The 16,617-nt window shown below is 38.8% G+C and overlaps 1 protein-coding gene across 7 annotated transcripts in view; it reads left to right on the top strand.

The window, feature by feature from the left end:
- The window catches only part of WWC3 (WWC family member 3), a 101,552-nt gene that overhangs the window by 69,495 nt on the left and 15,440 nt on the right, over nt 1–16,617 (top strand). For 4 of the 7 annotated variants that reach the window (XM_065073481.1, XM_065073491.1, XM_065073484.1 and 1 more), the window contains exons 9-14: nt 2,330–2,572; nt 5,802–5,891; nt 6,998–7,572; nt 13,740–13,860; nt 14,629–14,703; nt 15,702–15,788. In XM_065073481.1, coding sequence (XP_064929553.1) covers nt 2,330–2,572; nt 5,802–5,891; nt 6,998–7,572; nt 13,740–13,860; nt 14,629–14,703; nt 15,702–15,788 — 1,191 coding nt within the window. The remainder of the gene's footprint in view (nt 1–2,329; nt 2,573–5,801; nt 5,892–6,997; nt 7,573–13,739; nt 13,861–14,628; nt 14,704–15,701; nt 15,789–16,617) is intronic. The other 3 variants (XM_065073514.1, XM_065073505.1, XM_065073495.1) reach the window with 1 other exon arrangement.

Genomic DNA, 16,617 nt, shown 5'->3' with positions numbered 1-16,617 from the left:
CTCAAGAGTCTAAATTAAAACCTCCTGTATTGAGGGTTGTGTTTTACTCTAGGCTGAGCTGATTTGGGTTATCTGGTGCTGAAAGGGGGAATCTGACCTTCCCCTCTTGCCTCCATTAGCACTTATTTGCTCCTATGGTCAGCTTCTTCACCAGCTCACTCTACCTTAGAAAAAAAGTTGGCAAAGCAATTGTGTTAAAATGAAGAAGAGGGTGAGTGCTTCAGCCGTCTTATAAAACAACCTGGAGACTTCACCAGGCACATCTCCTCTCCTTTCATCCGTGAGCTGTATAGGAGCTTGTGAACACCATCTCTCAAACACATCGCCAGGCCTCATCTGATTCACACTCGCTTGCCAAGCTGTGATAACCCAGTTGTACTTGAATTCTGTAAATTTGCTGGAAGGACCTTGAGTCCCATTTGTTTCATTTGGCACTGAACACTTGAAAATCAAGCTGTATATGCCTTCAGGAGTGTTTACTGAATATTTAGCAGCCTGGGTAGGAGAGAGGAGGGATCCTGACTCTGCTCGCTCTTCCTGGCCCTGAGGTTTGGTGGATGGGGAGAGGTGTTCTTCAGGAAGCTGCATCTGGAATTCATACACAATAGTTGAGGCATGAAATATGTCGACTGTACATATCGATTCACAATGGCGCTTTCAGTAGCTACTGGCAGGAAGTTGTTTATTAATGCAAGGAGGAGGAAATGGTATCGAAGGATTTGATAAAGTATTCTGCTTTAGACTAAAATGTAATGTAATATCCAAGGTCTTTACTTGCTGTAAATGTAATCTAAGGGGAAAAAAAATCTATTTGACAAAATTAACAGTAAAATTCCTATTCATATATGAATTCATTCATTGCAAAATGACTTATATTCACATTTTATTTCCCTTCCCCTGATAATAAGATAGCTAAATACTTTCCAGATGTCAGGATGCAATAAACATTGCATGAAGTTTTGTTTTCAGATGGGGAAAACTTGTGTCGTATCTATGCCTTTTCTTTTATTCTTAAACACGTGTTAGCACACTGTGGGTCTTCTGTTTGCTTGTTATGTGCTTTTTACCTTGCGTTGTTTGTTATGATCTTTTTTTTTCCTTAACAGGTATTTTGGAAAAAAGATTACTTAAACTAGCTTGCCAAAAGAATGAATGCCTTTCCCAGTTTTATGGCTGGCTTTAAATGTGATTTTATTTATTTATTTGAAGGTTGATAATCTTTTATGGTGCACCAAACTTTGAATGCTGCTGTTTCAAAGTGAAGATGAAACTGAGGTGTACAACTGCATAACTGTTCTACAGTTCTTTAGTTTGGAGTGTTCAGAAATCAGAAAGCTAGACTTTTTCCTGTATTTGCTTTTCATTTTAACTGTAACTTAAGTGTCTAAATTGCCCATTGTAAGACAAGCATAAATACTTAGCAGTAGCAGTGTTCTCCCTGTTATGCTCATATACCTTTTGATTTTGCCAAAAGAAACATTTATGAAATATATAGCTTTAGCATTCTTTGTAGTATTTATAAGAGTTTGAAATTTGTTTTTAGCAGAACATTTTCTTAAAATGTCAACTGCGGACTTATTCTCACAACTGTTGTTTGTTTTGAGAGATAGGAAAATATTTTTGGCTATAAAGCCTACTACGAATCAAGTTAAGTTATTTAATTGCTTGATTTGATGATGGACCCATCGAAAGCCACCTGTATTTCGTAACCAGTAAATGTTTTCCAGATGTATGTGTTTGTTTTACTGACAGCTTATTTTTTCTTAAAATTCTGTTGTCAGTCAGGACTGCCTTGTATTTTCAGCCCCTTAAACCATTCTTCTACTGAGGTGGGACATGAATATACAGACCTATTATCACTTGATAAGCATCTCCCCTTCATGCCCTTTAACTTCTCACTGTACTTTTGAAATCCCAAGTTAAGATCTGAGAGTGGAAGAATGAGGAATGAAAGGATGTTCAACTTTAATAAGCTGTACAGGCAGCAGACGCAAGAGCTCTAAAATATGAATTGATTTATTACATAATGAGAAAGCTGTGAAGATAGGTTTTGTCCATGTGATAGATAAAGATGCTGTAGTTTTTAAACAACTGCACGCTTAGGAGCACTTGCAGTTCTTTAGTGTTTTAAAAATACACAAACAAAAAAACCCACCCCAAAAACCAGAAAAAAATAATCCTTCCGAGCTTCTCTGAATTTTCTTGTTTTGAAATTTAGAGGAAAAAAGTCAGAGAAGTCAACAGGCTTTCACCTTTTGGTGTGTTTCCTCTTAACTGTCCTCATCTTTGTCACTTCTGAGTTTTGAAATATATTTATCCTCTTTTAAAGAGTTTCGAATATACAACAGCAGCTGGCCTTGCTAGACAATGAATCCTGGCCAGGAATGGCTGAAGCGGACAGGGACCGTCTTCAGCTCATCAAAGAGAAGGAGGCTCTTCTTCAGGAGCTGCAGCTCATCAGCCAGCAGAGACGATCCCCAGAAGACATCGCACGTTTGGAGGAAGAAAAAAGGCGCTTGGAGGATGAAATTCAGCGGGCTCGAGCAACCTCTGCTCATGGGGCCACTGAAAGGTTTGGGAACTCTAATTTTGTTATCTGCTGCAAGATCCATATAGGTAGTTTCAAAAGGAAAAGTAAGGAATTCCACTCTGTTTAAGAAACAACAAAAAAAGTACATCAGTAAATCGCATTCAGAAAAGGAAGAGACTGCTCCTGACTGCCATTATTTAATTATATTTTGAAGTTTTCTGAAGGAGAGTTAAAGTGATGTTGATTTGTTAGTTCTCCTTTCATTTATCTCAAAAGTCTGAATAAGAAGAAGAGATCAAAATAGTGATAAAAACTGGTTGGAAAAAGTCTGAGTTATATTGTCTGATGATAGAGACCTGAGTAACAGTACCTGGAGTGTGAAAGATTTTCCTTTTATTTTGCAGTGGAGTAATAGTTGTCTCCAACAGCAGCAGAACAAAGATCCTTTCCTATATTTGGTTTCTGCCTTATAACAGAAAGGTTAAATTAATAAGTTTTTACTACCTTTTGTATACAATTTTTCCTTTTAATTTGCAATCCAGCAGTGGGAGCACATCCCAACTCTGACATTTGGGGAAACATAGTAAATAGAGTCATTCTTGAAAACTTAAATATCAAGTTATATGTAAAAACAAAAAAAAAACCCCAAAAGATATTAATGGAAACACTGTGTTTATTTCAACGTTGCCCAGTTTTTCCTGTAGCCAAATAAATGGACAAAACCTCTTAACCTCTTCTTGTTACCATAGACTGCTTCCAGTGACAGCAAGAAAGTACTTGCTGTTGTTTCCCAGACCCACTTCTTTTAAATAGTGGTAAAATGCCAGATTTGACACTAGAGGAAAACTACATGAACCGGCTTTAATGTGATCTGTGTAAAGCTTAATATTTACATAATTGAGACACTTTTAAAATATTTGGAAGTGCCTTCCATATAAAAATTTCGAGAACTTAATTTCCTTTGAAAAGGCTTACTTCAGACAGTAAATTCAGGCAATAAAGAGAAAGTTCTCAGGCAATAAATAGAAAATTCACAGCCAACCAACAGTGCTGTGTTATATATTTTGCAATTTTTGCAATATTGTTACATTGGCTTTCCAGCTTAAACTGACAGAAAAGGGAGTTCACTTTACACGGCAGTGTAGTAAGTTTTATTTGTTGGTTTTGGGCTCTAATGTTAGGTAGTTCATACTATATTGGCAAGAAGGCCAAGCTATTTTCCGTGTAGTTCATGCTGTGGAAACCAGCGTTCCAATGTGATACTTGATATTTCAAATGCTAGCAAAAAGTTGAGTAGAAGTTAGAATAATATTGAAGGGCACTCTCTTTTTGTATAACAAATTGGAGGAAAGCTTAACTATTAGTAGCCCTCATTTGTTTTGGGCTCAGGAATAATCAAAATAATTCCTAGTTTTGCTTTTTTCTTCCACTTAATCGTGAAATACAAAGAAGTTTCCTCTTTAAGTAATTGCCAGTTCTGTTCTGTTTCTGAGTTTTAAAGGCAGTGAGTTATGTGCAGATCAGAACTAACTTAAAATCTGTGTGACAAAGGTGGTGTGGTTGTGGTTTTGTGGGGTTTTCTCTGTGTGGGGTTTTTTTTTTTTTTGGTGTAATTTTTTTTTTTAAAGGTTGACTGGCAGCCTTAGTTGAAGGCATCTCTTGCCCTTTAGTGCTGGTACCTACCTTACAGTGTTGATGACTGCAGAGTGTAGGTTCCTAAGTTTGTTTTTTAAAGCAGACTGTGTGGATACCCCTTCTTTCCCCTGCAAGCTTTTGAATCAGTTAAGTTTCTTGCATCTGCTTGTCTTTTTCTTTTGGTTCCTGCGTGCGGTGCCTGTATAAAGTACGTTTTCATAGCTGAGCTGCAGCCTTCCCTGCACCGCTTGGTTGACCTGGTCTGGCATCCACGCAAGCAGGAGAAAAGCTTCAGGGTTGCACCAGCTCAGCTGCGTGGCGTCTGCCCTAAGGGTATGATAAACGGAGCCCCCCCAGAGGGCAGTGGGGTTGCTGGAGCTCAGCACTACACCCCCTTGCCAGCATATGAATTTACGGAGTTGGAAGCCAAGAAGTTGAGAGATTTATGTTTTTACTGCTAACAAAGACATATTTTTTTTCATATCTTAACCATCCAAATTTTATTGAAACAAATGCTGCCATTTTATTTTATAGAGAAAGACTCCCTTTTTGTTGATGTATTTTTTTTTTATCTTCCCCATCAACATGTTGGATTCTAACAGCTGTTGTTGCACTTGAGGAAGGTCTGAAGCACTCAAATAAATTTGATCTCATGTCTCCAAACTGTCTGTCAGAATCCCAGTTTCTAGCCAACTTGTGGAACACGGGGCTAGAATAGTAACTTTCTTGGACATACAAATATACAACACAAAACAGATTACCGCTCAGATTTTATTTTGTAGTTCAGTGGTTAGGCTTGGAAAAACAAACCGCTGAGAATACTTATCGTTCTGGTTTCAGGAAAAGAATAAATGTGATATCAATAGATAAAATATGTTCTTAGAAGTTTTAATAATCTCAAAATACAGAATTTAAGACAGTCTATAGGTGTATGAGACTGACAGCATTACAGGTACATTCCATTTGTGTTCAGGCAGTGGCACTGAGTAATTCAGCTGCTTGTTACTAGAACAGGTAAAAAGTAAGTTGTGCTGAGAGGTTTTTGTCATAACTTAGTATTCAAAATGCTGTATCACCTGCTTCAATATAATATCCAAATGTACTTGAAACACCTAGAATTAGAGCTTGAAGCTGAGTTTTATGGTTACTGCCTGACAGAAGTCCTCCAAAAAATTTATCTTTGAAATTTGACACTAATTAGCTTGGATAATAGGGGTATTTGGAATACTTTTTTCCTGACAAGGCGACAAATGTAGTAGCTCTCTCTATTTTACTGGCACAATCAGGCTGATGCAAGGGAAAAAATATCTTGTAGAGTCTGATGTTTTTACCTAGGACTTTTTATGACTTTGCTAATTGCTGTAATGTATTTTCAACATCACGACTCTTACATTGCACTTCAGTTACTTTTCTTGTCTGGGAATTCTGCTGGAGTCTTGGTTCTTGTGTTCTTGCTGGAATTTCCATTGCTGCAAATGAGCTGTGTGAATTAAAACTTTTCATTTAACAGTGAAACTTCTTTTTATGTTCCAAACTGCAGTGCCATGATATTTTTTCTGTACTTGGAAAGTCCCTAGCACTTCTTGAGCACTGCTGTAATGAAGAAAAATAGTAATATGTATCTGTTTAATTACAGGATACTGTTACAGGAAAAGAGAAATTGTTTGCTTATGCAACTAGAAGAAGCTACACGCTTAACCTCATATTTACACTCCCAGTTAAAAAGGTGAGTTATGTAAAACAAGCAGGTTTTGAAGTTTAACTGCAGCAGAGAATAATATTAATAATCTATAAAGTTCATCTTTAATATTTTTATGTATGTGTGCCAAGTAAATTTATTTTGTACTAAACTTATATAATTTGGTCTGTGGAGTGTGATGATTTGTATGGAGTTTTATAGATCATATTAGTGATGGCTATTTAGAGTAGATTATTATCTATATTCAGGAATTTTATATCTTACTTTCTGGAAATAAGAGACATAAAACCCATTGTAATATTACTACAGTTTTACTAATATGACGATAACATTCTTTTAAGTTCTGATACCTTCTCCAAAGGAGTGGTTTTTGATCCCTGGTGAGATGACAAAATTTTGCCGTTTAAATATGAGAATGTGCTAAGACCCACACAGAAGCCCAGAATGTTTTGCATATTCACACTTGCAGCTGCCTTTTTAGATGCAGCTCTTGGGGATTCCTCAGCTCAACACCACTCCAACATCAAAAGCTCAGTTCCTGCTGTTTCTCACTTCATCTCCCTCTGTCACTTATATTCTTCTCTCCCGAACTGTGTGAGAGTGCTAAAAGGAACTGGAATGGGATTCATCCTAAACTCTTTTTTGTTTTGCACTGGAAAAACCTGTGAGGGTGAGGCTTACACAGCAGACTTTCCAAATCCCGTCTCACTTCCTCTCCCTGATATGTTTATGACCTGTCATTAACGTAAATTCAAGCTGGATCATGGTAATATACCCTTCCTGGCTTTACGTTGAGTGCACTGGTCCAAATCCTGTGCTGGCGTCCTTTCTGCCAAATTATGGCTACATACACATTGGAGGAAAGAGTAGGCTTGTTCTCTTGGACCCTTTGTCTCAGGCACGTGGTCCTCATTCGGTTGTCACTTGCACTGTTCCAGTCATGGTTGTGCTTGAGGCCAGGACAGGAGACAGGAGCTAGACCTTAAAATGCCAAATCATCTCTGTGCATCACTGTACTGAATACACGTAAAATTGCTCGTGTAACCTGGATTGACGTTTTTATGTCTGTGCTGGTGTTCCTGATTATATTTGAAAGGGCCTTTTTTTGTTTTCTCTTTCTTTCCCTGCTGCAGTCTGTCAGCTAGCACCCTCACAATGTCCTCTGGCAGCAGCAGGGGATCCCTGGCCTCCAGTCGAGGATCCTTGGCCTCCAGCAGAGGCTCTCTGAGCTCAGTCAGCTTTACCGACATCTATGGCCTTCCGCAGTACGACAAATCAGACGGCGTTACAGACTACGGGCAGCACTTACGCTTCGACATAATCCCCTTTGAGTCTCTCACGAAGGATGTGCCCTATGCTGATCCCATTGGACACTCGAATTTCAATAAGCAGCGGAGGTCTCTGGATACCCCGCAGTCTCTGGCGTCCCTGTCATCGCGGTCCTCCTTGTCATCATTGTCCCCTCCAAGCTCACCCCTGGACACCCCGTTTCTCTCTGCATCTCGAGATTCTCCTTTGGCTCAGATGTCAGAAGGTTTTGAGGAGATGGCAAGCATAGGAGCCCTGGAAATGCTGAGGGCTCAGACCACAGTGTTGGGTGATGATGATACACAAGGGATGAGCTCATCTCAGACGTCCACTTACCCTGTGGACAACGAAGGGCTGCGAGAAATGGGACCACAGCTGATGGCTGTCCAGACTGGTGGAGGTGAGTTTCTGGATGTTACTGTTTTCTCATATTATCACAGAAAATGTCACACAAACCTAAATATACTAGTTTGTAAAGATGGTTCCTCAATTTTGCTGTTTCTGCTTCCATCAGTTAAAAATTACACCAAACAACCAAACAAAAACCTGCAAAACCTCAGGCTTTAGACTTAGGGCAAAGAGGTGAAATAGTAGAGAAATCCTTGTAAATTGATTTTAAAATAGTGCTGAATTGGGTAGAAGAAAGGGAATGGAATATGGACTTTCTTTGGTGTGTAGCATGTCAAAGTATTTTGGTCTTGAATTGAGAATTAGTAAGAATGTGTGGTTTAGTTAAGCCTGAGGCCGCTGGTTGTGCCCAGGTTGCCATTATTCTGATAACTTAAAGCCACACAAGCCGAGGGGAGACGGAAAAAAAATTTAAAAAACCCCAAACGAAAAACCAGGCGTGAGGTGATGCTGCTGGCTCTGCTTGAAGGCTGGCTGACTCCAGACTGAACTCGGACCTACCCTAGACCAGGTGTTCCTGTCCAAGTTCTGTGATGGAGCAGAAGCCCCAGTGGCATAGCAGTGTTGAGTGTGCATGGTGCACTGTGCTCAGCAGAGAGCTTTGTCAGGCAAGGAACATGTTTTGTTGGGGGCATATGAGAAGTGTCCACTTGAGTTGGTTGTCTCAGAGAACCTGCAATCTGTGATCGCAGAGGAGCGATATGTCCAGTTCTTTCATGATGGTCATAGAATCATAGAAGAGTGTGGGTTGGAAGGGACCTTCAAAGGTCATTTAGTGCACCCCCCACCCTGCAATGAGCAGGGACGTCTTCAAGCCTTCAGATGAGGTTGTTCAGAGCCCCATCCAGCCTGGCCTGGAATATCTCCAGGGATGGGGCATCTACCACCTCTCTGGGCAACCTGAGCCAGTGTTTTACCACCCTCAGTGTAAAAAATTTCTTCCCTGTGACTAAGCTGAATCTCCCCTCCTTTATTTGAAAACCATTTCTCCTGGTCCTATCACAAGAGGCCCTGCTAAAAAGTCTGTCCCCATCTTCTTATTTTTAAGTACCAAAAGGCTGCAACAAGGTCTCCTCAGAGGCTTCTCTTCTCCAGGCTGAGCAACCCAAAGTCTCTCAGCCTCTCGTCCTAGCAGAGATACTGTTTTGTGTTGGCTTGTTTGTATTGCTAATAAAACCATACCAGTAGAGAAGGGCTTTTAGAGAATATTTTTAATATTAAGGATTGTAATTCCCATTCCATTTCTAAATCCAGAATTCTTTGTTAGCAATTGCATAGAATGTGTCATTCAGAACTTAAGACATCAAGTGTACTTTCAAATATAACCAGAAAATGTATCATGTTATCCTACCAAAATCTTATTTGTCAGCTGACAATGAGAAGGGCCATTGACAGTGTGTAAGGAAAAGGTTTCAGCTTTTTATTTTTAAAAGAAAATGTCACCACTGTGCTAAAAAGCCTGTATTGTTCAAACAGCATTTGAGTATAGACTTACCTATTTTCCTTAACACAATGAGCACTGCCAGAAGATACTGATGTAGAATTTACATCTACTAGATGTAAACATTTCCAGTGCCTACATTGTGGCTTTCAGATCAAAATAAACAGAATTCCAGGCACTAGCATGTAAGCTTGTTCTTAAATTTGTGCCATGAAGAGGCTTCCTGAGGCTTTCTTTAAACCTCAGATCAGACCGCAGCATGTCTTCACCCATTGTGTTAAATGAAACTGTGTTAGTAGTTCATTTATAGCTCGTATGTGTTTTCTAAAAGTGAAGGCTTGGTCTGAGGGCCTAGGGAGCAATAGGATGAGGCTCAAGTTCTTGCTTTGGTTTTTCTTTTCTCCCTTCTCTGCCATGTTTCTGCACAGTTCAGGTTTCTCTGAAAACCTCAGGCAGAACATACCTGTGCTACCCGCTGTTGCTGCTACAGTGTCCAGCTCCTAGTCCAGGGGTTCCAGCTTTTCCCTGTGTACAACAAGAGTGCCTTGTGTTGCTTTTTGAGGAAGAAGGTGTGGTGAAAAAGTAGCCAGGCTGTCTTGATATTTTTCTTTTTATGTTTGAGTTTTAAAACAATTGCTCAAGAAAAATTTATCCTTTCTGATTTTTGCTGGAGTAATGACTGCCTTGAGTTCCACACTCAGTAGCTGGTGGATTTGCAATTGTAATGCAGTTGTTTGCAAGTAGCAGTTGGAAGCGTCAATGTAATTGTGGTTTTATACTATCTTCTTGAAGAATTTGATGGAGCATCAAGGTTCTGTATCATGCTTTGGAAACCCCCAGATGTTGTGGGGCTTGGTTTTCGCTAAGGTACTACGCAGTGTGCTTTGCTGCTGCCACCCAATGGTCTGGTAGTGTAATGCGACACTGGAAAAGCCATGAGTATCAACTCAGGCAAATCTTGTGCCTGTTCCTTCACTACACAAAATATGAGGTAATTTTTGCAAATTCCGGGACCGGATGGTTTAACGCTAAATAAACTGCACATACTTTGCACCGAAGCAGCACTTGAGCAAGTTCAAGGAGTTATTCAGGAACTGCAGTTTTCATGTTCAGTTGCTGATCTACTGTTTTTTGGTTGGTTTTTTTTTTTTTTTTTTTTTTTTTTTGTTCTGCATCTGTTTCAGGGACATTCTATGAAGTGTCTTAGCATGTGTGTATGGAGGGGAATATGCATGAGAGGTTATATCTGTCCTATTTATAAAGCTGGGAGTGGGAGGAAACATGTTAATAAAATATTGGGCTTTTGTATCTTTCTTCTTCTCTGTCCTAAAAATAATCTTTTAAGTGCTAAGTTTCCTTTAATGCCTAAATAATACCTTGTTTGCAAAATATTGTCATAGATCTGAAGGATGATTTATTATTGTGTGCTTTTCATTTTGTCTTGTTTCTCATGCGGCACAACAGAGAAATTCAGTGTAAGTGAACCTGAAATTACTTATTCTGCTGGTTTTGCCTGTGATACCCAGTGTGTTGTTCTGTGTGAAGTGTTGGGTTTTTTTGGTTTTGTTTTTCTTTTTTTGAGTTGCATGTGAAGAAACAGGAGATTTTGCTATGTTTGGTTTTGTTTGATATTGTGCTGTATCTGTTTAATCGTTATGGCATACTTAATTCTTTGCTATATCAACTAAACAATATATTCCTGGCTGTAGTTAAATTCCTGGAAAAAGTATTCTGCAAACTTCTGCTTTATTATGTTATAGTAATGCCTGACAGGATCATGGTAGGTAAGGTCTGTTTGTGTGTCTGATTGAGTTTTTATCGGAGTGTCTGACTCTCTTATTAGTGCTTTTTGAGCTGGTGTGTGGTATTTGTAGTCTCCTAAGCTTCTGAAACATGACGTAGATTTATTTATGTATTTTTTAGCTTGTGAAATCTTGGACACCAGAATTGCCTTTGAAGTTCACTTTTTCAACTAGTGACACCTGAGAATATTCTTTTAATCAGGGCTGGTTTATGTTTATCAAGCTTTGGCACCCAGTAGTTCTGGAAATTCATATATATTCACTGATTTTTGTTATTTGAATATGAAAATGGAAGTTAATTGTCTATCTTGGAGACTTTATTTTTAAACAATTCTTTAGCTTCCAGTGTTGGAAGGTCTGCAACTTGTTCTATTTAAGCCAAAATCTGATGAGTCTTTCTTCTTGACCAATTTTTTCCTCTCTCTCTGTCTTTTCTTATGTTTTTCATTTTTTTTTTCTAGCTAAAGGCATGTTTTGGTGTTTGCATTTCTCCCAAATTCTCTGGGATTGTCCACATGTTATCAGTTGCTTCCATGGCCTGCAGGCAGCGGGCAAGTAATTGAGAAGTTTCAGCATTGTTGTAACATGTCAGTTTTTCATGACAATATATTGGTGCTTCGGATCAGTTTTTCCTTGCAGACAAATTGGGAACATGAACCTCCAAAGGAGAGAGCTCATGAGATCTTTCATCTCCCACATCTATGCAAAGTGTTCACTTAGAAGGGTGAGCCAAAGGCTTATTTACAAAAAGAAATCTTCCTAGTGTAACTTGTTGAAATTAGTACAGAAACTATTGAAGCCGTTTTGTTAAGTTCATCCTTTTCCAGTGATGTGAAATTATTGGGATATTTTGATACCAGAAAATGTCCCTACAGGCTGCTAGTTTTGATTCTGTGTAACTGCCTAGTGACAGCACTTACGGAGGTGGGCTCACTAAAGTAAAAGTTCTTAAAAACAGGACAAAATGAAACAAACCCACCACTTTATACAAGCCGTGCAAAAGGGCACGTGATTCAACCACATTTACTTTGCTTTCTGTGAGCTAGCTAGAATTCTGTAATCATTTGCAGGGAGGGTGAAATGAGTTATACTGCACCATGATGTGTGATGGACAGTAAACATGAGAGGATGTAATTTGAGGGCACCTTTCTCCAGGCACAAACAGAAATGCAGATTGGGATGGCCCTCGTCAGTAGATAAATTTGCTGCGTAGCTGAAGGTGCTTAAATCCTTCATTGATTTTTGTAGAGGAGCTCTGTAGGGCTACTTATGGATCCAAAAGGACAGAGAACTTTTTTGCAGTTTGGGACATTCTGGGCCAGAACCAGGGAATTTTATGTCCAAACAGGACCCTGTGATTTATGGAACATCTTTTGGGATTTTGATCTCTTTGTGCCCTGATAAAAGGAATGTACTTTGGGCTACTGGATTCAGCACATCCTGTTTGCCAGTCCTGCAGCAGGTTAAAGCCAACCTTAGCCAGACACTGTGGCCGACAGCAGCAGCGTGGTTGTGGTCATTTGTGGGATTCTTAATCAAGCTTCAACTCCTGATGTCTTGTCCTGGTGGTGCTTGGGCAGGAGGTGAGATGGGTCCACACAGGGGGTGGCTCACGTGTGTCTGTATGTAAGCTGGGCTCTGCAGGTGAAGCTCAGGCTGTGGGCTGGTGCTCTGCTGAAGGAGACGTACTGATTAGGTACCAGCATTTTATTTTTGGTGTCTTAAGATAACATGTAACAGAGATACCTAAGCAAGTTGGCACTTGATTTGGGGTAAGGCATATTTCATCCTTAGGGGCAGTAAGCAGTAAACATCAGCTGGCGCTTGCCTCCCATGTGATGTGCACTGTGCTGCTGTCACTCCAAATGCTGTCTGCTGAAACTGGGAATGCTTTTGTGCTGTCCGAGTTTCTGGGCATGGGCAGGATATTTTCCCCCCTTTTTGGAGTGGCACCGCTTTGCTGTTGGTTTTCTGCTTTGAGGACAGTCATTGAGCCTTAAGCAAAAGAGGGGAAAGTTGGCAAAAGTTCTTCACTGCACAGTGAAGAAACTGCACTCCACAGGTCTGTTCAATGGTTCCCTCTAGGATGCTAAAGAAAACTTCAAGATAAGTGCTGTCATTGAAGTGTCGAAACTTTACCTATACAATTCTTGAGCATGACTATTTGTGCACTTACCTTAAAGGACTGGTAGCTCCTGTACCTTATTGCCTCTGGTATATAAGATATTTTTTGTTGATATAACATGAAAATGATTGCAGAGTTGCTATTTATGGTGTTGCTGGTGATTTGTGGAAGGATGGAAGAGGGGGTTAAATATTGCTTCCTCCTCCCACAGTCAGTTTTCAGAGTCATTCACCAAGAATTTGAAAAAACAGTGGTCTGAATGAGTTGGAAGGTGCTGTTTCTTTTTGATAATGCCTGAAACTGTAAATGAAAGCTACCATTATGCAGTGGTATAAACAGTATGCGTTGAGACTTTATATTAGGAAACAAGTGAGAACAAAACCTCACATTGTGTTATCTGATAACGTCTTAAAGTAATTAGTCCCTGTGTTTGTTTTCAAACTATTGTGTATTCAGTAGGTAAATCTTAAAAGTTTAGGTTATCATGTGTACATATGCGGAATGAATGTAAGTCTTCTTCCAGGAGGGATTATTCTACCAGAAAAGCACTGTAATAACAATGCAATTGGTTTATACTTAGTCTTGTAATAGAGAAATTAGCCACAAACTTCCTTCCTTAGTTCTCCCACAAAAAATCTCCTATTGATTGTATTCTAGGTTTTTAAGTTAGATGAAAGAGCAGTGAACTGCATTGGTGCCAACTGTTCTGCTGCTAGTTTTGATACAATAAATGTTTCTTGTTTAAGAGATTGCCTTCAGCTGATGTTGTCTTTACTTTTTCTCCCTGACAGCTGTGACTCTGCGAGGAGACAGCGGGAGAAGATCGGAGAGGAGAGCCAGGCGAGTTTCAGCATGTCTCTCAGATCATTCACTGGCTAGTGACAGTGGCGTGTTTGAAGCTTTAAGCAAAAGGTCAGGTGTACAAGTGCATAGTAAGCTGGAAATATTCCTGTTCTACCACACAGTCCAAAAGAATTAATTATAATTTTCTAAATACACTTCCAAAATTGCTAATTCTTATGCAACCTAATACTCTTACATTGATGTTTTAAAGAAAAAGCTTTTTACATCCAGTTCCACTGTCGTCTTCAAAAGTGCCAAGTCCCTTTTGCTTTCTTGTCTCTTTAGCATTTTAACACCATATACTTTGTTCGTGAAATATAGTGTTTTCAGCTCATTAGTTTTATATCAGGAATTCTATTTCAACCATCTATAGCAATAAAATTATACAGAGTGTGACTTAGAATTCTAAGAAGCATATAATAAAAGTACAACTGCAAGAAAGAAATATATGAGCTGCTTAAAAATCTACAACTGTGTAGGTTGACCTAGTGATGGAAGGATGGGTAAAGGTGTGTTATTTTATGTGATTGTTTTAACACAAACAGTAACTGGGAAGAAGCTAAGATTTTCAGGATGCTAAAGAGAAATGAAAGACAGACTAAACAGTAAAGTACAATGGATATCTTGAAAGAGGTATTCTAAAAACTAATTTTAAAAAATTGTGAATAATTATTTCTCTGTGTTTTTAAATAAATACCTCAATCTCTTCTGTATTACCAGTCCCTCCTAAATTACCAAACAATTGCTTATATCCATAATCACAAAATAAATGTTTATTTCATTATGTTTTGATAGATTAGGTCAGTATGTAGTTTACAGTACTTTCTGTTTCTGCAGGAATGAAGATCTGGAAGAGCCTGTATATGGTGATGCTGCCAATAGTGAAGAACCACAAATATATGTTGGTTTTCTGTGAGTAGTTTTACTCTTCTTTCTCCCTGTCAACTCAGCAGGAATTGCTCACTAGTTTTCTTGATTTGGGTTTATAACTTTTTAATAAACTTAACTGCAGTGGATAGTTCTTAGAAGTTTCTGAACTGAAAGCCAAAGTTTAGTGGATGTACAGAGTAGTCATCACATGCCACTTTCTGCTGGGGACGTGCCTTAACCACAGTTCATTCAGTCCTTTCAATAACAGCTGATAAAAAGGCCTTTGTTACTTCTTTCAGCAGCATTTTCATTGTCTGGGCCTTTAGTGAGTGCGTGGATATGAGGATACATCTTTGTGTGTGAGAGGAGCAGGATGACCTTAAGAAAGTCACAGGTGAAAAGACACAAAACAAAAACACATCTCCCAAATATGGCTTTGAAATCCTGTGCCTAGGGCATGCTGTTGTTGTTAGTGGAGCAGCAGGGGGAAGGGCAGATTATAGCAGCGCAAGGCAGGATGTCATGTCATAACCCTCCAGAAGTGCCTCTGCCCCTTGGAAAACTAATTCCCAAGGTTGGGAGTTTTCAAATCTCAACCAGGTTTGTTAGTTCCATTTCAAAATTCGTACTGATGTGAAAGAGCGGGATTTTTTCAGACTGATTTGTCTGATGTAACTGATGTGTTACACATGCGTGAATGCACATGCACCTATATTTGCGGTGTAACTGTTTAAACCAAGGAGTGGATTTTATAAAACCTGTTCATTATTAAGAGTCGCAGTAGGGACTATTATTCTTTTCAAGTTGAAAAAATGTTTAATTCTCTTAGTTCTGTTAAATTTGATACTGTAGCTAATATTATCAATAACGTTCTGTTATCTGTGTGATACCTGTAATTGCTTTTGATTTGAACTGGTTTGAGAGTTTTGTTTAACAGCAAAAGGTGCTTTCACATTCTTAAAATCTTTGTAGTCTTTCATCTCTATCTTTTAAGCAAAGTCTTGATGCTTGGTTACTAATACAGAAAATTTATTTTCCAGGCATGACAGTGGAAGTGAGTGTCTGTTAGTCCACGTATTACAGCTGAAGAACTTTACTAGTCTAGTTGTTAAGGAAAACTGCAAAATGTAAGCTTACATGTCACCCAAAGTCTGATAATTGCTTATTGTGTGGCACAATCGAAATATCATTGATGTGTTTGTTTTCATGCAAAATGAAGCCATTTCTGGAGAAGATGGTATGTCTTAGCCTACATGAGTAAAGGGTTAATTCTATGGACATAGAGTCCCTTTTTATAGAACCTCTGTCATAATGGTCAGCTAACAAGCATAGTCTTCTAATGATCCCTGTTATTACATGTCCATTATGCACATGAAAGTTTGTTCAAAAGTATTGAAGTCATGCTTCTGTCACCCCCATGCCTTCTGGCCGTCTACAATATTTGCAGTATTTGAGAAATATTATTTTCTGTACAACTTCTCTACAGCTTATCTGTGATATATCCTAGAAATAAGCTTACTGTAATTTTCTCAAATTCCTACTGTCACGTGTATAGTCATCAGTAAGAGAGATACCTTGCCCTTTATCTTAACCAAAAAAATATGAATAAACCAAAAGCTGGACATTTACAGGCTTTTGTGACCGTGACAGCTCTCCTTGAAAGCCTGTGAAACACCTTTCAAAGATAATTTTAACGCAACTGCTAGCTGAGAATCAATACGAACAAGTGAATTTTTTTAAAGCTCTGGTGGCCTGTGCTGCTTTTTCAAATCCCATATTGCATTATATAGAACATTGAAGAAACATTTATTAGAGTAAACTAAGCAATAATGGCCATGTTAACATAAAACGCAGTCTCATCTAGTGATACGTATCTTAACATATTTTAAAGAAATTTGACCTGTGAAAATTATTGATCTTTATCTCTGAGAGAGGTTGTTTGAAAACTGTGTAAAA

This window comes from Columba livia, chromosome 1 (genome assembly GCF_036013475.1).
Source record: "Columba livia isolate bColLiv1 breed racing homer chromosome 1, bColLiv1.pat.W.v2, whole genome shotgun sequence".
Lineage (NCBI taxonomy): Eukaryota > Metazoa > Chordata > Aves > Columbiformes > Columbidae > Columba > Columba livia.
The sequence above is the reverse complement of the archived record's forward strand: the minus strand, read 5'-3'. Positions and strand labels throughout refer to the sequence as shown.